Source organism: Triturus cristatus, chromosome 4_1 (assembly GCF_964204655.1).
Source record: "Triturus cristatus chromosome 4_1, aTriCri1.1, whole genome shotgun sequence".
NCBI lineage: Eukaryota > Metazoa > Chordata > Amphibia > Caudata > Salamandridae > Triturus > Triturus cristatus.
Genome location: NC_140585.1, coordinates 881,285,517 through 881,310,285, shown reverse-complemented (window position 1 = coordinate 881,310,285; position 24,769 = coordinate 881,285,517). Strand labels below are relative to the sequence as shown.

General features: G+C 43.4%; 1 protein-coding gene across 1 annotated transcript in view; it reads right to left on the bottom strand.

Annotated features, from left to right (window-relative positions):
* Positions 1–24,769, bottom strand: part of LOC146855703 (uncharacterized) — a 1,104,791-nt gene that overhangs the window by 326,967 nt on the left and 753,055 nt on the right. The window contains exons 76-77 of the mRNA XM_085653597.1: positions 2,097–2,144; positions 890–925 (exon numbers count right to left, since the gene is read on the bottom strand). Of these exons, the coding sequence (XP_085509723.1) occupies positions 890–925; positions 2,097–2,144 (84 nt within the window). The remainder of the gene's footprint in view (positions 1–889; positions 926–2,096; positions 2,145–24,769) is intronic.

Sequence of the window (24,769 nt, the reverse complement as noted above, 5' to 3'; positions counted from 1 at the left end):
GACCTCATTTTAAACTGCTTTCACCTTATGTTTACTGTTCAAACTTTTAAAGTACATATCAATCGGGGGAGGAAATACCAGCTTTAGGTTATTTTCTTCATTTTCGTACTGGCAAGGGCATTAAAATACTGGTAATGCTGGTTAATAGATAGCGCCAGGTGGCAAACATAGCCATATCAGGAGTTGTGGTGTTTGGGCCACTTTATTTCACTTCGCCTGACTCACCAAAAAGTAGTGCTTCTAGTTTTCACCAATGTTTTTGGCTCTATGAGCTTTAAAATACATAATTTCTGAAACATTTCTCTAAAAAATGAGCCCGATGAGACTAGCCAAATGCTGTTTTGTGAATGGGCGTGCTCCAGGAATGTGGGCCACTTTTTTGGGAGTGCCCGGACCGAATTGTGATCCCAATGCGACCCTGGTCACGGGCCTTGCATGGCTGTGGGAAAGGTTCACATGCAGAGCACGGCCCTTTTTTAATTTCCACAGTTGTTATTTTGAACTTTACCAGCTTTGTATACAGAGCTGGTGCAGTTTTTTTTAAAAAATGTGAATCTGTGCGATTGAAGCCTTCGCACATTTTTCCACCTATAATATTCTAGCACGCATTTTGGAAACATAAATCTTATTTTTAGCTAATTTTCACCAAAATGAGTCAACAACAAACTAGATGAACAAAGCTTTAGCCACCTAAATTCGTTTTTGTACTAAACATAGGTCACAAATCAATTTCTTTTAGATCCTAACCTTGCTGACATGCTGTTAATGACATTTTGAAATATTTCGTTTTCACATAGCAGGTTATCCCACTTTAATCTCAAACATCATTTTAGCTGGTAGCTGTGCAGCAGAATCTTGAATACTGATAATTATAGAGGGTGTTTTGTACCTTTTGTCCTTTTTCACCTTCATCACCCTTCCCTCCCTGAAACAAAGAATATTTTAAAATTAAGATAGTCAGCAGAATGTACAACAATTATAAAATGTAAACATCATTTTGTGAATAGAAGGTCTGATTCACAAAGGGCCTCCCTACTACTACACTTGCTACAGCGACCGTCTGTGCCCATTTCAGGCACCACCTCCCGCAGGTAAATGAACTTAAATGCAAAGTGCAAATAAGATGGTGCTCAACAAAAAAAAAAAAAAATTTAAACAATGTTTTCACTGTATGTACAAAAAACAAAGAAAAAAGGACATACAAAGATACAGCTGTCATCACCGGCAATAGAAAACAAAGCTCAATGTGGAGTGTGAAACGTAAGGAGACAAACTGAGGCATCTCATTGGGGAGATTTGTGAGTCAGGCCCACTGTGTTGTGGCTTGTAAAGTGGTGGATGCAGCCCACTCAACATGCACGTCGAGCCACCAGTGACCCCCCAAGCGATAGCCTGCATGGTGAAAAGAAAGTAAAACTTTAACTTTTGTCCTCTCTACGGGGGATCAATACGGGACACATGAACTGGAAATTGTGGCAGTGGTTTCAAGAAGTGGACCTCTCTCCACGAGGGACAGGCGCGAGGTCCCCAATTCCTTCACTGCGGGCCAGGGGTGCATAGACCCTGTGGCCAAACTGGCTTGTTTCATCAAACACATGAAAGGTGCTGCGAGGAATGCTTGCAAACAATTTAAACCATGGCACTTGCTCTGGGTAGCATTCCAACCCATCATTTTCACCCACTGGGCCATTCTTGACAGATCCGCCTTATCCAGATCAGCATTGACCCCGCTCCTCATGGCAAAAGCCCATCCTAAACGGCCGGAGAAGGCCCGCTCCAGAAGAAAACACACGCAACCCCTCAAGCCACTCCCCTAAAATGCCAGCATTGTCAAGCAAAGCGCGGAGGCTGAATATGGTACCCTGCCTTCACCGTCTTCCACTGGCGACCTTGACCATCTACCAAAGGCAGAAACAATGAGAGGCCTGTGCATACGGATCAAATAACACAATGTTTGCGGTATCAACTGCTATAGAATAGAGACAGAAGGAATACAAATAAGATACACAGTAATAATAGTATAGTTGTGAATAGTAATAAAAGGTAGGAGGAATAATTGTGATAACCATGTACACATAGGTACTAAAGCACCTTACCTTCACACCAGGCTCTCCATGGGCGCACAATGTCCCCTCTGCTTCCTCCTGCAAGGCCAGGAAAATGATCCACTTCATTACTAGGTCATACACAATTTAAACAAACTACCAACACTCTGGAATTTATTGTGCAAGCCATTCAAACTGAGGAGTTAAGTAAGCTCTGGGGGTTCTAAGCATACATAAGTGTTCTGGAGCAAAATGGGAGCTATCCAGAGCAGCGTCTTACATTTACCCGATCCATTTTGAGCCTATTCACAGAGTTTTGTTTTGAACAAATCTGAAGATACCTGGGGGATCCCCAAATGTACTTGAATCAATCTTTGTCAATTCCTCTTGCACACAAGCTTGCAAAGAAACGTCAGACTTCTCCATACTGAACTCAGTGTTGACCTTTGGGAAACACAGTACAAAAGTGATGATGGAAAATCTGAAAATTTTCAAATACCTTGCGACTCAGACCCGCTCTTGCTGAAACAGGGTGACCTATTATGTCTGGTTGTACACATTTTTAAAGATAATATGGCTCAGAGTTACAAATAAATCACAATTAATCTTTGATGGAAATTCTCCATAATAAAGTTTTGCATGCAATGCACACATTTTACGATGTTGCTGCAAAGAGGTTATATCTGTCAAGAAGTGCACTGTAGGAAGTTATAGGTAGGCCCTGTGCCCAACCTCCCGCTTGCACCGCTGAAGGCCATTCATGGCAGGGGGTTGGCTGTAGGACCTGTGCAGTGGCCAGGCCCTGCGTCCAGCCCCCCACAGATGCACAACCTCCCAGACGGCTAAGCCCCCGCAGACCGCCATCTCACAATTTCTGATTTAGTTTTTCATGGTATTATAGTACTCCTGTGGTACCACTGCACAAGCGTCAACTACATGGTACCGTGGGACCATGCAAGCTTCACTTCATTTCTTTAAATGTAAATTTCTCAAAACCAGCTGAACGGATTTACACCAGATCATGAAAAGCACTAGTTCTGAGTAAAGTTCTAACTTTCTGCCAAATTTGGTGTAATTCTATTTAGAGTTTTCTTCTGTATTGCTTTCCAAAATTTCCTCTGGGAATTAACATAGAGAAGGAATGTTTTGGGACCCTTCCCTTTTTCTCACCCTCTGCTTTCCAAGAAGGAGTTGAGATAGATCACCTTTCATTGTTGGAAAATTTTGTGAAGATTCGTCTAACAGTACCAAAGTTATTAGCAAAATAAAAAACACTCTTCCTATGTAAACTCTGACATAACTGTAACTACACAGTGGCGAATTTTAAAGACAAGATATTATTACCTTACCTAACATGTGCATTTGTAAAGCGCACGTTCACCCAAAGGTATCTTGGCCCTGAATAACAGATGTTTATTGTTACCCAACTCAATAGTACTCATTTTTATTGACCTCAGAGGGATGTAAGTCTGAGTTGACCCACTGGGATTTGAACCTGTGACCATGAGGTCAAACACAGGTCCCTCCAGTGGCTGCATTAGTCCACTAAGCAACCAGACCCAGCTGTAACTAACTATAACGTTGCTTTAACATTTGTATTTTTCAGTGAATTTATGGTAAAGTGATAGTTTTTTTACTATAAGTAACGCCATCCCCACGCCACACACAGCTGAAGGGGTTGGCCACAGTGCCTGCCTCTAATAACCGCTCAGGCAGCCAACTTTATGCCACACTCAGCCTTTTGCCGTGCTCAGCATGGGGTTGGCTGCAAGTCCTGGCCTGCGGCTAGGCTCTGAGACCAACCCCACAGGTAGCCAACTCCATGCCACATGCAGCCTCTGTCAGCAGCCAACTCCAAGCCACACTGTTGGAATGGGGTTGATTACAGCCAGTCTTTGTGTCCAGCCCCTGGAGGGTGGCCAACCCCACACTGTGCAAGGTCAAGCCATGCACAGTGGGGGTTGAGCACAAGGTCTGGTGCTCAAACCCCTGCAAGTGCACACGGCTAACTATATAATTTTACAATAAAAAGGGTCTCATCTTAAGTAAGGCAGCCCTACTGACTTTGTCAACAGGCCACAACACCAAAATAAAAAAGTGAGCCTATTGGCTTTATGAAGGGGTCAGCATATCAACATATTTAAAGCACATCAAACATAAGCTAAGATGCACCACAAATTTATAAACAGTGTCAATTTGTTTATATTCAAATCAATTTCAGAGGACAAGGTAATCCTAAATGAGGAAGAAGAGGAAAGGAAAAGGTGAGAGTCGGTGGACACAGAAAGAAAGAAATCTGGAAAATCATACTGCCATTCACTAGGTTTATTCGAGTTAGGTCATTATTTTTTACATATGAAAGGGAAAAATTCCTGAATGTGAGGTTTATGTGTACAGATTTTTGTTTTAATGAAAAGGCTATTTATCTCATATTGCAGATTAAACTTTTGGATCATAAGAATTTGGACAGAAGATTCTCAGCCTCTATTGTACAATCTTAAACTGATAAAGCTTGAAGTAACTTATCTGCTTATTCTTGGTAGGTACATTATATACTTATTATAGATCATGCCCAGTTCTGACCCTTGGGATCTGTACACATAAACCTCACATTCAGGAATTTTTCCCTTTCATATGTAAAAAATAATGACCTAACTCGAATAAACCTAGTGAATGGCAGTATGATTTTCCAGATTTCTTTCTTTCTGTGTCCACCGACTCTCACCTTTTCCTTTCCTCTTCTTCCTCATTTAGTGTTTCTAAATGCATATATAAGATAACTTCAAACAGAATTCCCTTATACATATATTGCATTAAATACAAATTTGTCTAGCTGTGCTCTCAATGTGGGGGATATTGAGAAAACATGGACATGATTTAACATGACAATTTTCGTTATGTTTGAATTGAATTTTAAATGACCATTTTCTACTTAAAAGAATTTATGTAAATATGTCTGTCAGTATGTAAGCTCAAGTGTGTTAGACTAATATCCATTATAGGATATTTTTTAAACATATGATTTGTTTGTAATTGTATTGTATCTATGTATTTTTCTAAACAGCCCTGAAGAAGTCCTGTGTTAGGACGAAACGCGTCGGCTGTATCGTTTTGCATTGTCCAATGAATTTGGAATAAAGAAACTGAAATCAAGGATTACCTTGTCCTCTGAAATTGATTTGAATATAAACAAATTGACACTGTTTATAAATTTGTGGTGCATCTTAGCTTATGTTTGATTTGTCTGATTATGTTCCCTAGGGAACCAGCATTGTTACAATGGGTGCTACTCAGAATGCACACATCCCCTTGACCTATGTGTAATAGCATATTTCTGTGGGAAAGATACTAAAGGGTGATATTAATTTCAGGTGCTGGCAAAATAGAAGGTTCCATTGTTAGTCCATTTTATAATATTTAAAGCACACTCTAGGAAGCTGGCTCCCTATATCGTGCAGCAAAATGAGGTACACTATGCAGAGAGTCAAATCAAACTCCAAAGAAATTCCAGAGGCACAAAGGACACCTCAAATGCTCTCTTTTGTGATATTGTGGGTGAGCCGTTAGGCATATCAGAGGGCAGTGCTGAGCATTTATTACACACACAGAGGCAGTAAATGAAACACACTCAATTAAGAAATACAACACCAATTTATCAAAATAACACATACTCATATGAATTTAGGTACAAAGATTATTGGAATCAGGTATGAATTTTTACAGGTTTCTCAAAAATGTACACAGTACAATTGCTGGACCGGTAATGTTATCCTATGAAGGAAAAATATGTATTGCATTCCGGCACTTAGCAGGGACTTACAGGACTGAACTTCAGGACTTAAGGGGAGTATGGGGCAAGGTCCAAAGCAACACCAACAGGTCACCTCAGGAGGCTCTGGGACGTCTGGGTGCAGAGGTGTGTCACGGCGTTGGGTGTCCCATTCACTTCAATGAGAGAACGGTCCAGTAAGAAAGAGGCTGCAACCAGGAACTGGGGAACCAGCACGGGGGAACCCACAGGGGTGCTCGACCCTCGAGATCCTCGGGCATGCAGGTATACCTTTGGTCCACTTTTCCTCGGGATGTGGGGCTTAGGTGCAGGAGTGTCTTTTGGGGAGTGGGTATCACCCTGTCTCAGAATTCCTAATTCCACTACACAAAATATGGTGGAATTTCTAAAGTTGTGTTCATGCCAGGTTTGGTCATCCTAGAAGTGTGACCAGCTTGGCATTGCAACTTGCCTCCTGCATAGCTAATGTTCCCGCCTGTCCAGGTGCCAAAGGGCTCTGGGCAAAGGGGGTCGGCTTCCTCGCCTGTGAGAGAAGCTAGATTTGCATTCCAAAACTGGTTAGCTCTTTGAAGCTCGTCTGCCTTGGAATTCTAATCTGCAGGTCATCCTGTGGGTGGCGGTGGGAAAACCTCTGCCCGCGCAAGTTTTGTTTTTGACCTGAGAGCAAAGGCCCTCACCCTTTGGGGTCATAAACTTGTCTCTGGGGGCAGGCTGGTGAAAACAGGTTAGTCAGCACATCAGTAGCTGGTAGGTTTTCAGGGGCCTCCTCTAAGGTACCCTCTGGGTGCATGTATTAATACATCCAACACTGGCATTGGTGTGGGTTTATTAATACAAGATGTTTGATACCAAACATCCCTATATTAAGTGAAGCCATCATGTAGCTGGGGAACTTGTGTCCAGCACATGGGTTTACAATGGCTTCCCTGATCACTTGTAATACCTAGTAATGGAACTATACATCACAGGGGCACATCTGCTCATGCAGATATGTCCTCACATAAAATATAATACACCCTGCCTGAGGGCTCAAAGGACTGCTGTAGGGGTGACATATATTAGCTGCAGTGACTTTGGCATGACACATAGGAGTGTGTCATGTTGTGTTTTCACTCATGGTTTGCACCATGTCACACAGCCTGCAATGGTAGTATGTGTGGAATTTGTATGTGGGTCCCGTAGGGTGGCATATGATATGCTGCAGCTCTTAGGGACCCTCCCCCCTGCCCTAGGAACCTGGAGTACCCTTTACTAGGGACTTACTGGGGTGCTAAAGTCCTTAGCCAATTGTGGCACAATTATACAACACCTTGTTTCAGGGAAGGAGCACTGGCACTGAGGTCTGGTTAGCAGGCCTCAGTACACTGTCAGAGTCGAAAGTCTGAATCAAGTAGCTAAAAAGGGGGCAAAAAGTGGGGGTAACTGCACTAAAAGATTAGTTCTCTACACACACACCTATTGTCTTTGTCAAAAAATCATCTTTAGTTATAATCAAATGTATATTTCATTAAATCATAAAGTGCGATGTTTAGTAAAACTGATAAAATGTAATACAGTTATATTAAACGAAATAATCAACATATCTGAGTCTTATTTTAACAGTTTTCGTGCTACAGAGTGCAGCCATTGAAACAACCACTAAAGGTCCACACACTCCAGCTGAACAGCATACAGTTCCAGCTCGGAGTGTCTTTATAAAATATGGTAAACTCTCCTGAAATAAGGCATTTAATTACACTGGGGACACTTTTCTTTAATGCTTCTGGGGGCTGCTGCACTCCCTGCAACCCCCTAACAACATAAACAAAATGTTTGGTCTGTCCTTTGCCTCTTCTAGGGACACCACCAGCAAGAAAATATGTGCTTGAAAAAGTCCTAGGACATTATGGGGCCCTCCTTGCTAGGAGCAGTAAATCATATATGAGAGCTCTTGCTGCTCATGTATTATTCATTTTCCCCATATAGGATATTTTGTAACTATTATTGTGGGTGTCCCGGGCCCACCCAGGACTCTCAACTCTTTTTATTTTTGTTGTGAGCTGTGAGGGAAGTTCTAGAGCCCCCGCAACTCCACCGACTCCCCTGTTAGCACCCATCCGGGGTGCCCGCAGAAGTAGGCAATTCTTTTTTTTTTTTTAATTTTAATATTGAGGAGGGGGCATGTGGCCCCCTTCCCAGGGCCATTGCTGGGCCTTGGGAGCCAATCCTATAGGGAAAATATATTTATTTCATGGGAAGTGGGGCATGCGCCCACCTTCTTCAACCCAATACTGGCCCGAGAACCCCATACCCTGGGGCCGAAAGTCATTTTAAGGGAAAGGGGTGTGTAGCTCACCACCTCGAGCCAATAGTAGTCCTGTAGACTACCCACCAGGGGAGAGGGGGGTGTGCAGGCCCCTCCCCAAGTCAATACTGGTCCCAGAGACCCCATCCCCCAATTTTAAGACCAGAATTTGGCTTTTTGTCAAATTTGGTGTAATTTCGTTTAGCTGTTTTTGCTGCATCACTGTTTAATTTTCCAAAGCAAAAATGAACAGGGAAAACATGTTTTGGGACCCCTCTTTTTCGCAGCCCCAACCTGACGGATCGCCTGAAACTTTCCAGAAAGGAGCGGAGTTGGATGAGGCTTTTTTGGGAAGTTTCATGAAGATTTGGCAAATGCAAATGCGCCAAAGTTAGAAGAGCAAACCAAAAAATGCATCGCTATAGAAACGGAGGGTAATTGAAGGTAAAAGCATGCAAATGAAAATGTTTCTTGTAGTGCATCTGGGCAGCTCCAGTCGGCCAAACGCGTCAGGCAGGAATGGATACAATTTATTGGAAAAGAACATGCCGGTTTCCCCTGAAATAAATATTCTGATCAATAAAACTGCAGTGAGTGCGTCCTCGCCTTTTGGACAAACATGGAAACATGTATGTATATACAACACTAACCCCTTGCATCCTGGTTTTTGCCATGGCATCCTGCGCATATGTAGATGCTCTTAATATAATATGCTATTTATGACCATTGATAAAGGCGAGCACCGTGGATCACTCGAGGCTTTCCCTCTCGCGAGTTATGGCCCCGCTACACTCTCAGTGGCAATAAGCAGCATATGATTCTCGGTGCATCTGCATTCTCATTGACAGCTGTTGTGATATATGTACGTTGTATGACGCCTTGATTCTATTATAAACTACAATTAACATGGAACAGTTGAACGCTCAGGCATACCTACAGAACCAGACACAAACCCAGTAAGATTCCATAAAACGTGTCATTCAGTGAAACCAACACGAGCTGGGCTGAGAACAAAATAGCTCTACAGGTCGGGAGCGCCTATTGGCCGAAAAGATACTGGTGTCTGGTCCAAAACAAAGCCTTACCTCAGGCCGAAAGAAGGGACGCTGTGCGTGTGGCCCGGCCTCTGTCAGCGCGAGCACAGCACGTGACCTCTGAACGTGCCGAGTCCCCTTCAGCCTGGGGTCTCCCGGGGCTTTGCTGATTGGGAGTTATTCAGGCATCAGCATCGTGTTCCGTGAATTATGTGAATTACTTTCAAATAACGCAGCAGGGAAAGCGTATGTGTGCCTTTGAAAAGCTGTGTGCGTTCTTTCTTGCGATCGGACTCCCGACAGAGGCTGTTTTAATTCAATTATTGGCTTTTCTCCACACTGTTGCTTTGTGTGACCAGGGGCTGCCACGTGTAGGCCCCCATCTTGCTCTCCACCGTTAACAGGCCAGGCACCAGGGAGGCTCCACTGTGCAAATCTTGAGGACGCAATAGGCAGGTTTACTCGAATTCTGAGATTTTGCGTCTGTAGCTTTTCCCGCATAATTGCAGATTTGATTCCTTTGCCACATAATCAATCCGCTCCATAATATGACGATTTTAGCCAAAAAATGTATCTGGCTCAAACGGATCAAACATCAAAAGGTAGAAAAGCGCAGCAACAAGTGCAGCTGTGCAATAATAGGCCCTTATGCAAAAGTTGACTGGTCCAATTTCTCTTGCTAATTGTGTATTTGGGTGTTAAACCGGTACTAATGAGGTGAAACCTTTGTTCAGACAGAATTAATGATGTGTAAAAGTGACAAAATAAGGAGGATATTGTGCCCCATTACTCCCCATAAATCGCCTTTTCTTGCCACATAATTTTGTCAACCCTGCTGCCTGATTCCAATCGACCTAGCTATAGGGTGCGTGGTGAGGGATATGGTCTGAGGAAAGCCCGCATTAGCATTGGGTCAAAATTTTAGCGTGCCTAGTGAAAGGAGCAAGCATTTGGAGGGAGAGAAGTGGGTGTATCTTCGATTCCTCCAACTGCCTCCTCCAATAACAATGAAATTGGAATGCTCCTTGTACGGGTTTGTGGTTAATTCATGTATCTCATTTCACCTTCTAATTCTCCAGTCTGATTTTCTCACTCCCAGGGACATGTTTATGCAATGCTTGGTTTCTTCCAATATACCTGTTGTCATTCTATGTTTATATCTCCCTATACAAACTAAGCACCCTGTCTCTTCTGTTGTACCCAGTGGTTGAAGTGGGCGGGATCTGTTGGAAGTGACATTCCCAATCTTTTTTAATTTTACACTAACAGTTCCCATACTTCTTGTTGCCTCGCCCTCAAATTCGCTGACCCCACCCCCATTGCTCTTCATCATAGTTCCCACGCTTTTTATGCACTTCATTCAGTTTGTATGACAGGTTATTTATGACTAAAAGAGGAATAAACTGCAGCAGCAATCCTTAATATCTCAGGGGGTCCTTGCTCAGTGGACTCTGGACCACTCTGAGCCTGGTGGTGACCGACTTGCCAAGCCGGAAAGCATTCCCACAGCCAGAGAAGGATAGAGTTTGGACAGGAACAGTGCTTAATTTAAGCCGGTGGTTTCCGGTGCTCGGCACCTGCAATTAATTTCCAACACTTTCGGCATGTAGCACGCTACTCCGGAACCCATAAAGGATTAGTAGTGAATTAGTATGGTGAAATATGAAAGTAATTTGAGCGGTGGATATGTTAGTCTGTTACTTGGATTAAGAAGGATAGTGGAGGGGGGCGTGGCTTGGACGCTGACCAAGATGGCCGCTTAGATCCGGAGCTCCGCCGCACCGGGACGGACCCGTATTAATTGCAGCAGTCCTCACGCTCTTTCGTCAAGCTTACTGAGATGTTCCAGCAAGCGGAACGTGATGTGCACCTGGTGAGCCAAGGGTGAACCTTTTCGCACCCGGAATACGCTGTTTTCATCGCGCTGAATGCGCTCCTCAGAGCGCCCGCCATTTTGTCGCCTCAGCGCTGCTCGTCTGGAACCGGCGCGCGCACCTGGAGCAGCAGGCTCTCCTCATGCTCTCAGACGCGCTCCGCTCTTCATGGCAATGTGGAATATTTTCTATTTGACAAGCGCTTTTCCAAGGGATAGCTGCATGAAGGACTCATTACAACTTCCCTGGTAGGTGAATATCTCTGTGGTTTTGTGCTGCACCCTGAGGATTCCACACCTGCTTTAATTCTTCAGAGAAATGTTTTAATTTGTTTTCTACCCTATGGAGGCGCATGGAGATGGATTTCGCACCAGGGGCTCTTTTTCTATGACTTTTATTCACTCTTAAGGATACTTCTGCCAAACCTCATGTGGTACTAAGCGTGTTATTGGGCAACGTTATTTAAACACCAACTATGTGTGGAAACATCTCCTAATATCTGCTGGCATCACTTCCAGGCCCGGGGTGTCTTCATGACTTCTCCAAGTGTCCTCTATTACTTCTGATAACCGCTGGGCTATTTAGATCGGACATGTTGACATATTGACATTCCCTGCCTCTGTGCCCAGATTGTTGCGTTGGCTTGCTTGTTTGACTTTTGCTCACTATCACTGGCGCGTTTTAAGCTTCTATGGGCAAGCTTCGCAATCCGAAGTTTGTCTTTGTGCCCTCGAAGGCTCCGCCTTCCTCTGCCTCCTCCTCACCATCAGGCCATTCTCCTCATCCTTCTTCCACGGAGCAAATGGCGACAGCAGGTCCCTCCCGCTCTTCTTCATCACAAGCTTCTTCCAGTAAGTCTTCTCCTCCTGCCTCCTTACCTAAGCGCTTGAAGCCGGACTCCTCTCCTCCTCCATCTGAGTCATCTCCACCCCCTATCTCTATGGAGTTGATACTTGAGGAGATTCGCGCTTTGCGCCCGTTCGTGGAGGAGACTAACACTAAGATGCAGCTCTTCGAGGCCAAATGGTCAACTATGGAGGCCCGTGTTTCTTCTGTGGAGCAGCAGGTTCCAGAAATTCAGTCAAATTCCCATCGCATTTCCTCTCTGGAGAAGTCTCTTCTTACCCTTCAACAGCATACTGAGGATTTGGAAAATAGGAACAGGAGGAATAACCTGCGCGTTTATGGCCTGCCGGAATCCTTGGAGGGTGATGATCCTGTCACGTTCTTCTCTTCTTTCCTCCTGAAATTGTTAGACCTTCCTGCTACCACCTCTCTTAGTATCCAACGAGCCCATAGACTTGGTCCTCGTTCCTCCTCCTCTACCAAACCGCGGGGGTCATTATCCTCTTTCTTAAATTTACGGACCTCCTCCTGGTCCTCTCCACAGCTCGAGCGAAACGCCAAGTATCTTGGATGGGTCAGAGAGTTTATCTCTCTCAGGATGTCTCTGGTGCCACTGCTGCCAGAAGAAAAGAATTTCTGTCTCTTCGCGCTCCTCTGCGTTCTATGGGAGCTAGATATGGCCTTTTCCACCCTTGTACCTTCAAGGTAACTCATCAAAATAATACTTGGACTTTCCAAGACCCGGCTGAGCTCAAGAAATTTATCCACACTCAGACTAACGCTGGCATGGATACATCTAATCCTCCTACTGGTTGACTATTTACCTGTTTGGTTTTTTCTCCTTACAGGTTCTTGCTGGAATTTTCTCCCTCCTCGGTTGATCCTTCTTCTGCCTGATATGATTGTATAATGGTTGTTGTCTGGGTTTCTGTTTCTGCATACATTGGTTTCTTTGTGCATTGTTTATCTCCCCATGACTCCTGCATAACATGTTTCTCCTTCCTTCCCCTAGATTTTCTGTTCGACCAACCCTCTTGTAGTCCTCTTCGTACCATTTGATCCGTCTTCCTCATATTCCGTCCTGTTGCGGTGGGTTGTTGCTCTCCGGTCCGGAGGGCTGTTCTTGTCGAATCCTCCCACACCCCATCGTCGTCATCTTGTTATCTCCCTTCCCCCTTCAGGTATGTTTTCTTCAGTCGTCCGTTTTGGATATGTACTGTCTCTTCTTCTTCTCCTCTTTTTCTCCCCTTTCCTTCCTTTCCTCTTTCCTTGCTCTTTTTTCACCATGTCCTTCGACTTTCTTGTTGTCCTGCTCTTGTCTTTCCCCTGCCCGTTATTCTCCTTTGTGGCGTTTTTGGTTTCATCCCTTTTCTCTGTTCCTGGCACATTTTATTGGGATTTAATTTAAAGTTATTTCATGGAATGTGAAAGGTTTTGTTAGCCCTATTAAGCGGCAGAGAGTGCTTTCCCATCTAGCCTCTTACACTCCTGACTTAGTTCTTTTGCAAGAGACTCATCTCTCTGAGGCGGAGTCTCTTAAGTTAAAAAGAGGCTGGGTGGGAACGGTTTTATTTTCTCCTACTTCTAACAAAAAGAATGGTGTGGCCATTTTGTGTCACAAGAAGTTAAAATGTAAAGTTCTTTCTCAAGAAAATGATACTGAGGGTCGTTGGGTCTTAGCTAAGCTGTTAATCAATTCTGTTTCCTTGACTGTTTTTAACGTATATGGCCCCACTCACCCTGATTGTAACTTTTGGCCTCTAATAACTTCTAAGTGTTTCCAATACAGTGACTCTCTGTTCATTCTGGGAGGGGATTGTAATCAAATTGTTGACCCGTTTCTTGATCGCAAATCCTCTGCCCGTTTCACCCCCCACAAATCACATACACAATTCCTTGATACTATCTCCAAATCTCACCTTCTTGATTCATGGAGACTGTCCCATCCTGACTCTTTGGATTATTCGTTCTTCTCACCCCCTCATGCCTCCTTCTCCCGGATTGACTATATATTCCTTTCTCAGTCTCTCTCTCAAAATCTTCTTTCCTCATCTATAGAGCCGATAGTTATCTCAGACCATGCTCCTATTGTCACTGTTTTTGATCTTCTTCCCCCTCATCCCAAATCCTCCCGCTGGCGTTTTAATAATTCTCTCCTCCTAGATCCCCTCTTTTCTTCTTCTTTTCTTTCCTTTGCCACGGAATTTTTCCTACTCAATTCTGATCCCTCGTTACCCCCTCATGTTATTTGGGACTCTTTCAAGGCTACGGCTCGCGGCTTTGTGATTGACTTTGTCTCAAAGAAAAAGAAATCTTATCTTAAGAAACAAAAAGACCTTCTCTCTCATATCAAATCCCTGGAACATAAATTCTACACCTCTTCTACTCCAACTGTTGTACCAGACCTTATACGCGCCAAACTCGAGTTTAACAAAATTTCTACTGACAATGCATCCTCATTACTTCTCCGCAGCAGCGCCCGCTACTACGGGGGTCGTAATAAGTCAGGTAAGCTTCTGGCCAACTATCTTAAGTCCCGCAAGGAGCGTAACCTGATTGATTCAATATATTCCAACGATAACCGTCTCCTCCACAAGGAGGAGGATATACTCGCCCAATTTCAACAGTTCCACCAATCTCTTTATACCCCTGAATCCCCCCCCTCGGCTACTCTCATTCAATCCTACTTGGACAAAATTCCTGCCCCCTCCACCTCTCATCTTAATTTCCCTGATCTTGAGCTTGACCTCTCTGTCACCGAACTGGATAGCGCCTTAACATCTCTAACCAAGGGTAAATCTCCGGGCCCAGACGGTTTCTCTGTGGAATTTTATCTACATTTTTCGGATCTTTTGCTTCCTAAACTTCTCTCCCTTTTTCAATCCTTTTTCACCTCCGGCACGGCTACTGGTACCTTTCACGAGGCTACGATTTGCTTAATACCTAAAGATGGTCGTGACCCGCAATTTTGTAAGAACTATCGCCCAATATCCCTTGTTAATGTAGACTATAAATTATTTGCTAAACTTCTTGCCCGGCGCTTAGATTCTTTCCTCCCACACCTTATCGGTAAGGAACAATGCGGTTTCGTAAAGGGTAGACTTACCTCAGATAATTCCCGTCTTTTTCTCAATGTTCTCAATAAGGTACCTTCTCTCAACTTCTCTCTAGCTGCTATATCAGTTGATGCCGAGAAGGCTTTTGATAGAGTAGATTGGTCCTTTATGTTCGCCTCCCTCCGTTGGCACGGCTTTGGTCCTAATTTTATCTCTCTTGTTTCTTTACTTTATTCCTCTCCTAAAGCGTCTGTGTTAGTTAATGGCCGGATATCCTCTTACTTTCCTTTGCAGCGTGGCGTCCGCCAGGGCTGTCCTCTATCCCCTTTACTTTTTGTCCTAGCTTTAGAGCCGTTTCTGTCGTCCATTAGAAACAACATTCTTATTTCTGGCTTCCCTTATGACAAAACTCATTTGAAACTCTCTGCGTATGCAGATGACATTCTTTTGTTTATTTCCGATCCTGACCAATCCATTCCGGCCTTACTACTCGAGTTTAAATCTTTTTCCCAAGTTTCTGGCTACAAAATCAACTCTGATAAAACTGAGATCCTCCCTCTTACTAAATTTTGTCTCCCTCATCAGTTTTCGGCCACCGGCTTTGCATGGAATCCCTCTAAAATTAAATACCTTGGAATCTGGTTCTCTAACTCCATTTCTTCATCTATTCGGTTGAATATGTCCGCTGTGCTATCCCGCATGGATAAGTTGTTCTCTTCTTGGAATCCTCTTTTTCTCTCATGGTGGGGTCGGCTGGACTCGATCAAAATGATGATTTCTCCCATTCTTATATACATCTTTTCCATGCTCCCCATTCATATCCCTGATGTCTATTTCAAGCGCATTGATTCCTGTCTCTCTAAGTTCCTCTGGAATAATAAAAAATCGAGAGTTGCACTTGCTGCCCTTCGTAAACCAAAGGCCAATGGCGGAGTCAACTTTCCGGATTTCCGCCTTTATCATAAATCTTTTTCTCTCCGTCAGGCTTCTAATTGGCTTGTCCTTACACCTTCTCCTCTTGCTCCTCTTTGGCTCTCTATTGAACGCTTACTCCTCTCTCCTTTTTCCCTATCTGAAATTGTACATTTCACCGCTAAGAATTTAACCACCCCTCTACCCCTGTTTAAGCATACTACTTCTCTTCTACATGCTCTGGTCCGTCCTGACCCGGTCTCTCGTGAATCCTTTTTGGCTTCCCCTATTTGGTACAATTCACTTATTCTCCTCCATAATCGTCCTATTTGCTGGACTGCGTGGAGATCTAAGGGGCTGATATGGGTTAACCAGCTTTTTGATGGTTTTTTCCCATGTTCTTTTCCTCGATTCCGACTTCTGTTTCACTGTCCCCAGTCTTTCTTCCATAGATTCACTGTCCTAATGGCCATTATACTTGAGGTCTACTACTCTCTCCCCTTGTCATCGTCTTCTGTTTCCCAGTCCTCGCTTCTTCAAATTCTCTCTGCTCTCCCCAAAGCCTCTCTTATTTATAAGTTTTTCTCCTCCCCCAATCCGACTCGTCCGAAATCTAAATTGGAACTTGCTTGGGAGCTTGATTTGGGCTGTGAATGGTCTATAGTCGTTTGGGACAAAGTCTGGGTCAGATCCTTAAAAATCTCCCGTTCCGCCTCACTAACTCAATCTATGTTCTTTCTATATCATAGACTTTATCTCTCTCCCCTCTCTATTTCTCGCTTCTCTCCTGATAAGGACTCTACCTGTTGGACCTGCTCTGCCCCTAATGCTGATCTGTATCATTTACTTTTTCTGTGTCCTTCTGCTCTAGCACTTTGGGATCAGGTGTGGTCTTATGTCTCTCGCCTATTTTCTATCTCTATTCCGTACTCTATCCCTCTTCTTTTTTTAGGTAGTATCTCTGACACTCTTGACATTCCTTCTCGTTCCTCAGGTCTATTAGATCTCATGTTGGCTCTGGCTTTCCAACACATTTCCTCAAACTGGAAGGATCTTTCTAAGCTCTCGATACAATGCTGGTGGAACTCCCTCTGTCACTATCACAGACTTGATGTTCGCTTCGCTGCTGCCTCCACTCCTACCCTCAATAGAGATCTATTCTGGTTGCCTCTCACAGCTTATCTTGACCGCATGGCTCTGAAATCGAAATCTGTTTCTCCTTTATCCTCTGAGAATTTCAAACCCCCATGAGAGACTTCGGCTCTACCCTTCCTCTTCCTTTCTTCCTCTCTATTCCTTTTATCTTACTCACATTTACATTTTCATTCCCTGCCTTTCAACTATTCCCTATCCTTCGCTTATTTGCTCTTTCTATTCTATCTATTTTCTTTCTGACTATATCACTTACTCTTCTCTTAAACGCCTCATATCTCCCTCTCTCTTTCTTTTTCCCTTCTTTCCTTTCTCCTCCCCTTTCTCTCCTCTTTCCCCCTTTTCCTTTTGGTTCCCTTAAAATTTTATAAAATGCTTTTTGTATTTTTCCCTCAGGTTCCTTAGGTTTAGCGTATAATGACCCTTTATTATGTTTCTCTCTTTTTGATTTTGTATGACAATGCTCTTTATATGACTTGTATTTGTCGTTCGCTATGTTTTCTCTTCAAATAAAGCTTTTCAAACATAAAAAAAAAAAAGAAGGATAGTGGAGGGATAGAAAGGGAAAAGGTTTGCATTTATAAAGCGCTTGCTACGCCTGATGAGGTGTTTGACGTACTTTTTGGTGAGTAGCACACTACTCTGGAACCCAAACAGGATTAGTGGGGAGTTAGTAATGGGAAATATGAAATTAATTTGAGTGGTCAACATGTTAGTCTGTTATGTGTATTGAAAAGGAATAGTGGAGGGATAGAATAGGGAATGGTCTTGAATTATTTGTTTTTGGGGGAGTTCATAGCAGTAGGAGGGGGTTTGGGATGAGTAAAGGGAAGGTGGAAGGGGAAAGAGTCAGAGGGAAATGTTTAGAAAGGCTTGTTTGGAAGATCTGAATAGTAAGAGAGGTATGAGATGATGCAAGTAGGGGTAAAGGAGGGAGGAGACTTGAAATGGTTATTTTGAGGATCATAGTAGTGGTATGGAGTTTGGGATGAATGAAACAACAGGTATAGGGTGAAAAGTAGGGTAGGGCATTGGCAAGATTAGTAGAATAAAGTTTGAAATGAGTCAGAGAGTTGAGGTAGAGGATATCTTGAGAGCGTTATAGGGTAAGAAGTAGGGAAGTGCATTGGATATGCTGAATTGGAAGCAAAGTAATAAATATATAGATACGTACCTTCATGGAAGGTATGTATATATATATATCTATATAAATCTATCTATATATATATATATATATATATATATATATATATATATATATATATATATATATATATATATATATATATATATATATATATATATATAGATATAGATATATATATAGATATTACCTACTGGCGGTCGCCAGTAGGTAGTTATAGTTAGGACCACGTTTCCATAGGAAATCCGCAACATTCTATTTTGAATAACTTTGGCGCCGGTCGACGAATCCTCGCGAATTTTCCAAAATAGGTGGGGCGCTATGCTCCGCTCCTACCCTGAAAGTCTCGGGGGGATTCGTCAAGCGGGGGCTGAGATAAAAGGGGGGTCCCAAAACGCGTTTTTCCCATGCATTTTTCCATAGGACCTTTAGACAGGGCTACAGCCCGAACGGCTGAACAGAATTACTAGAAATTTGGCAGAGAGGTAGTCCTCAGGTCAAGGAAGTGCCTTTTGTAGGTTTGGTGTAAATCTGTTCAGTTGATTCTGAGAAAATAGCCTTTAAATCAATATATATATCTGAGCCAGCTTACGGTGCGCTTACGGTACGCTTACCGTACGCGTACGGTGGCGCGATTCTGATTGGCTCTTAGATCTAAGTAAACATTCGAATCGGCCGAAACCAGGAAGCGGCGGCCGCCATTTTCTCTCTCGCACTGAGAGTGATTTTTAAAATATAAAGCCCAAAAACATGTAAAGGGGCTGTTTAGACAGCTCCCACACACATAGCCATGTTGAGGGAGTCCCCAAAGATCCCCCAAGGCCAAAAATGGAATTTTTATTTTTTCGGTAATTTCGCCGATTACGCTTACCGTACGCGTACGGTAAAAATTTTTAAAATAATAAAATTATCCACACTCTCTCCACCCCGTGTGCAAATGGTGCCCGAAGGGCACCATTTGTGCATGGCTTATAAAATATACAAAAAATTAAAATATTACCTTTCAAAACGAAGTGCATCATATGTCCTCCATGTGCGCACGGTGCGGGAAGCGCATCGTGCGTACATGGCCCATCTAGCGTAACGTGGGCATATGTGTCTTTATGAAAAAAAAATATTTGTAATATATGTATAGCTAAAAATGTATGGAAGAAGACATGGGCAAATAAGTGTCTAAATACAGTATTAGCATCAGCAGAGGATTGCGGTCGCGTGAGTTATAGTTGCCTGCACTAACTATAACGGGGGAATTTCATTGGTTTTTTATCAGTAAAATTTCCGCTAACTATAACATGTGTGAAACCTATGGTTTTTTCAGTGAATTTGCAAGGTTTTTTAAATGCTAATTCCTAACTATAACGTGTGTGAAACCTATGGTTTTTTCAGTGAATATATATATAGTTATAGATATATACATAAGGAAGGTACTATATGAAGATTAAAGTTGCATTTAATAAACTATGGCTTTCAAGTGTTGTTGTACTTTAAATTATTGTATTTGTTTTTATTTTTTGTAATTCAATAATGAAGAACTTGTAGACAAATAGTAATAAAAGATTTACTTATTTATGCAGTCACTTATATACATATTAAAACAGAATAGTGTAACTATAAGTAATATTATTTTTTTTTAAGCAGAACTAACGAATATCTATATTGTTAAAACATAATTATTATACACATTTATAAATGCAATACTCATGTAGGTACACATCTATTGTCCAAATAAATGCTTATATACATAGAGATACACTGTATATTTATGTTTGTGTATGGTGGTTATGTGGGGAAGAGCCAATTCTTAAGAAGTCTTCTGTAGATAAGGTGGTTATCCGGAGATCATAACCGTTTTAGCACCTGCTATGGATTGCACCAGTATTAAAATTGCTTTGAGGTGGGTTTGTGGCAGGCTAGAGATGAAAGTTGGCATTTAGATCTACCCCAGGGTTGCTCAGAGCGGTGTCTTCATTTACTGGGACGGTTGTGATCGGGCTCCATCTCTGGTTTGTTGATTATGCCTCATGTAAGAGTTGAGAACATATTACATATAATATTCATATTTTGTCAGGAATGTATATCATACCGTACATGATATCTATAATTCATCAATAAGAATGACATTTATTAATGTTTAACCCTTCTTGCTGTGCGGATTGTATGCTCCCACGTTTATCACACACAACACACAGCTAAGTTGGAAGTGATTTGCCACTCTTCTTGGGACATCAACTGCTGCTGCTGCCGTGTCATTACACTTGTCTGTGTGTATGTGCATGTTCAGTACACTCAAGGCACCAGACCGATGGCAAAGCTAGACAAATACCATTTATGTGACAACCATTGCACTATGGGGACCAGTCAGCATTGGGTGTTAAGGTACATTCAAGCGAGTGCGCCACAAAGTTAAGCACTTTATATTTACTTTGGCCCACTGTATAACTTATCCCAGTACTGAGAAGTGTATGCAGTCAGAATAGTAATTACACATAATGTCTGTGGGATGTGTAAGGATAACCCTAACATTATGCAGTTACCAAAGAATATTGTTAGCAATGTGGTTTCTGGTTGGCTAGGGTATGCACCTAAGCCGGGGAGAACCCACCACTCTAGCAAGGGTAAGTTGGATACACACCTAAGATAACCTGTGCTCAACCTTTGGTGGCGTGGTGCAGAGCAGTCAGGTTTACCCAAAGAGACAATGTGTAAAGTATTTGTGCGATACGATGATTACAGTAACAGTGCAAACACCACAAAACGACTCCACACCAGTTTAGAAAAACAGATAATCTTTATCTGATTAAAATATGACCAAAACAACAAAAATCCAATTAAGGTTGTTCAAGTTATGAGCCCTTCTTAAGAGGTAGGAGAACTATCTGCGTTTATTCTTGGGGCTTTACGGTAATCTGCTCACGCTGAATATGGTCCCCGTCAGGGATCGCAAAAGGGAGAGTTTATGGGTCAGAGCAGAAGATTAGTGCTCCAAAGGTTTTGGGGATAAGGTACTGGTGTGAAAGGCAAGGTCTCTGTGCCCCAAGAGTCGCCTATGTGGTAGTCCTCACTCAGGCTGGATACTGGTGAGTTCAGCTGCCTATCAGTGCAGTGCAGCTAGGTGGACCATGTGGTTCCGGGAAGTCGCAGTACCTTTCTGTATCCGAGGCAGCATGGAGCAGATGGGCTGCCGGGGTCTCACACTCCTCCCTGGAGCCGCGGCTAGTCGGATTTGTGCGGCACTGATCTTTGATGAGTGGTCGCAGCAGCCCCCTGCAGTTGGGGTTGGACACGGGGCTGTCGCACTGCTGCTACAGCAGTCCCCACCTGCAGATCTACGAGGATGCGGGTCCTTTAGATGTCTACAAAGTGATTCTGGGTTTGTAGATTGAAGCGTTGCTCGACTTGGGGACGGGACGGGTTTAGAAGGACTGGTCACGCTAGGCTGACTTTGGACATGGCGGCGGTCCTCACGTATTGCAGATACGACAACCTCCCCCAGGCGGGGCCGACATGGTGATCTTAGTGGGCCGCCAACACAGAAGTGTGCACAGATAGCACCCAGCAGAAAACCACAGCAATCTTCAGTACTACAGGGCACAGATGTGTGTGAGTGTAGAAAAATAGCTACGGCACCCTGCTTTAAGGGCCAGGAGTGATTTTGGCAGTTCAAGGAGGATAGGACTTCGGGTTGACTGAGTCCAGCAATAGTCATCATGGAGATGAAGTCTTTGATGGCCCTGAGACTTCTAGAACATGAGGCAAGCCAACAAGTCCTTGAAGTTACTTAGGTTTGGTGAGGTTGTGGAGGGAAATTTCAATGCTACCTCACCGCAGAGGTAGCAGATAGCAGGCAGCAGGCCAACACAACAGGACCAGTTGCTAATTGGCACCCACCTCCTAGCAGCACAGCAAAAAGCAGGCAGCAGGCCAACACAGCAAAGAAAGTGGCAAAGTGGCAATCCCTCCTGACAGCGCAACTCCTCTTCTTGGCAGAGTCTCCTCAGGACCCAAATGTGAGCTACATTGTGGGTGCCAGGGGTCCAGTACTTATACCAAAATGTGTCTTTTAAGTGGGGGAGACATCAAAGAGGCCTCTGAACCTCACAGGGTCCCTGTTCTTCCTTCCTTGGCTCCAGACGCACTACTGGGAAGTAGTACCCGATGCTCTTTGTGTGGCGACAGACACAGCCCTCTCCAAGTGCAAGTCTCATCTCCCCCCTCACAATCTACCTCAGGAAGGCCCATCAGCCTGGTGATGAGCCAACAGGATGCAAATGTCACCCCCAGCTCTCTTTGTTTGACTGTCTAGAGGGAATGCACGGAGCACAGCTGTTACCTGAACCAGGCCTGTATTCAGAGGCAGTCAGAGGCACAGGATGGTTTAAGTACGAAAATGCCAACTTTCTAAAAGTGACATTTTCAAACCTGCAATTTAAAAACCAACTTTACTAAAATATGTGTTTTTAAATTGGGAGTCCAGAGACACCAAATTCCAATTTTCTATCTGCTCCGAATGGGAAATTACACTTGAGATGTTTTAAGGCAATCCCCTTGTTAACCTTAGGGAGAGATAGGCCTTGCTCTAGGGAAAACATTATTTTGCAGTTTTTCCACTATCAGAACGTAAAACTCTTTATACAGCACCCTGCCCTTGGGGCTGCCTAGGTCCTACCTTATGGGTGACATATATAATAAAAATGAAGGTTTGGGCCTGGCAAGTAGGTTAACTTGCCAGGTTTCAATGGCAGTTTAAAACTGCACACACAGGCTCTGCAATGGCAGGCCTGAGCCATGTTTAAAGGGCTACTGAATGGGTGGCACAACCAGTGCTGAAGGCCCACTAGTAGTATTTAATTTACAGGCCCTGGGCCCATACTGTGCACTGTACTAGGGACTTACAAGTAAATTAAATATGTCAATTGTGGATAAGCCAATGTTACCATGTTTAGAGTACAGAGCATATGCACTTTAGCGCTGGTTAGCAGTGGTAAAGTGCCCAGAATCCTAAAGCCAGCAAAAATGAAAGTCAGCAAAACAGGAGATCAGGAAGCAAAATGTCAGGGGAAACCATGCCAAGGATGCCAGGTCTAACAGATATGTAGACAAGTTCCCATATCTGCGACAGAATTTGATCATGCTCCAGTCTGTAATTTTGACGAAGGCAGTCACAGACTTCTCAAATAGACACAACTTAAGCATCACATTGATCAGGCTGTGAAAATAACAGTCTCATCACAAATTTTAGGACAATGCTAACAGGTAAAATGTCCTGCATATACTGTGATTTAAAAAAAATGTAAAGTTTGACTTCTGCTGATTACTGACAAGCTTATATGTTAGTTAGTCATAACTTTATTCGATTTTCTTTCAAATCATAAAAGTACATAGAAAAAACATCATGCAATGTAAAAAATCGGTATCCCAAATCTCTGAACATTCAATACAATATATATATATAAAATCCACTTAAAGATAAAAACGCGTAGAAAAAAATTGTTCATCTCATCAATTAAAAGAACAACTGTCCTATTAAACCAGTCGTCTATAATTCATATTCAGCGGCCATTAACAACACTTGATAAAAAAACGGCCTGAATAATAACAAGTAGTGGGTTTTTTTCACATCTGGAGAAAGTAAAAAGCTGCCCGCACTTGAATAAAATCCTGATTCAACTGAAGAGGCCACACTAAATTGCGGTGCAGCCGATTTAATCTAGGACATATCATAACGATATAGAAAGTATCAGGAAGGGATACTTGATCACAAGGAGGCAGACCCGATGCTGTACATCAAGACCCTCTAGGTAACAAGATCTGATAAATCTTGTTATACCTGAAGTACGTCAGGAGCTTCCTATGATATGAAGACATTTCCCAGAGTAGATAGGATTCAAGCTTATTAACATGATAATACTCCGCTATCACAGACAGGGATTGATGAAGAACCATGGTTATGGGGCTCTGCAAGGCAGGGCTGTTGGAGTAAAAGGGTTCGGCAGTCACTCCTCCCCATCAAATTGCAAGGAAGATTATCCTCAGTTCGTAGGACAACATCTTTGTTCCTCATTACTATGTCGGGTGGATAGCCTCTGCCAGACAGTCGGAATTTCCTAAACTGCGTCGGAACCCTTCCAACTGACTCAGTCAGTTTACAATCTGCCCAACCGATTACAATGTCTGCGGTCAGAAGCTAAACCACGCGGTCATTCGGAATCGGTTCCGGGTGGCTCTCGGAGTACCCGTGCCAGTCGGAACTGCATTGTGCACCTCTAAGAACAGCGTTTCTGACCGACTGATTACAATGTCGATTTCCAACAGCCTTTCCAAGTCAGCCTGTCCGACACGAAACGGCTGTCGCAAAGTGACTGTGGGGACCCTAGCAGGTCCCCCTTCATCCTGTGGCATCCAGTAGGGGCTGAGGTGGTACCTAAGGGACCCCTCTGTAAAACCATGCACTCTGTGGCAGGCACCGTGGGATGCCTGCGACAGGGTGCAGGGTTTTACACACACCCCCCATTTCCCCATAGGAGCTTGTGTTGTCGGGCGGAACACGGGCTCCCATAGGAAACAATGCGACTCTGACCGAACAGCTGACCGCGAGTCGGTCAGTTCCCGAATCTGAGACGGTGTGGGGTGGA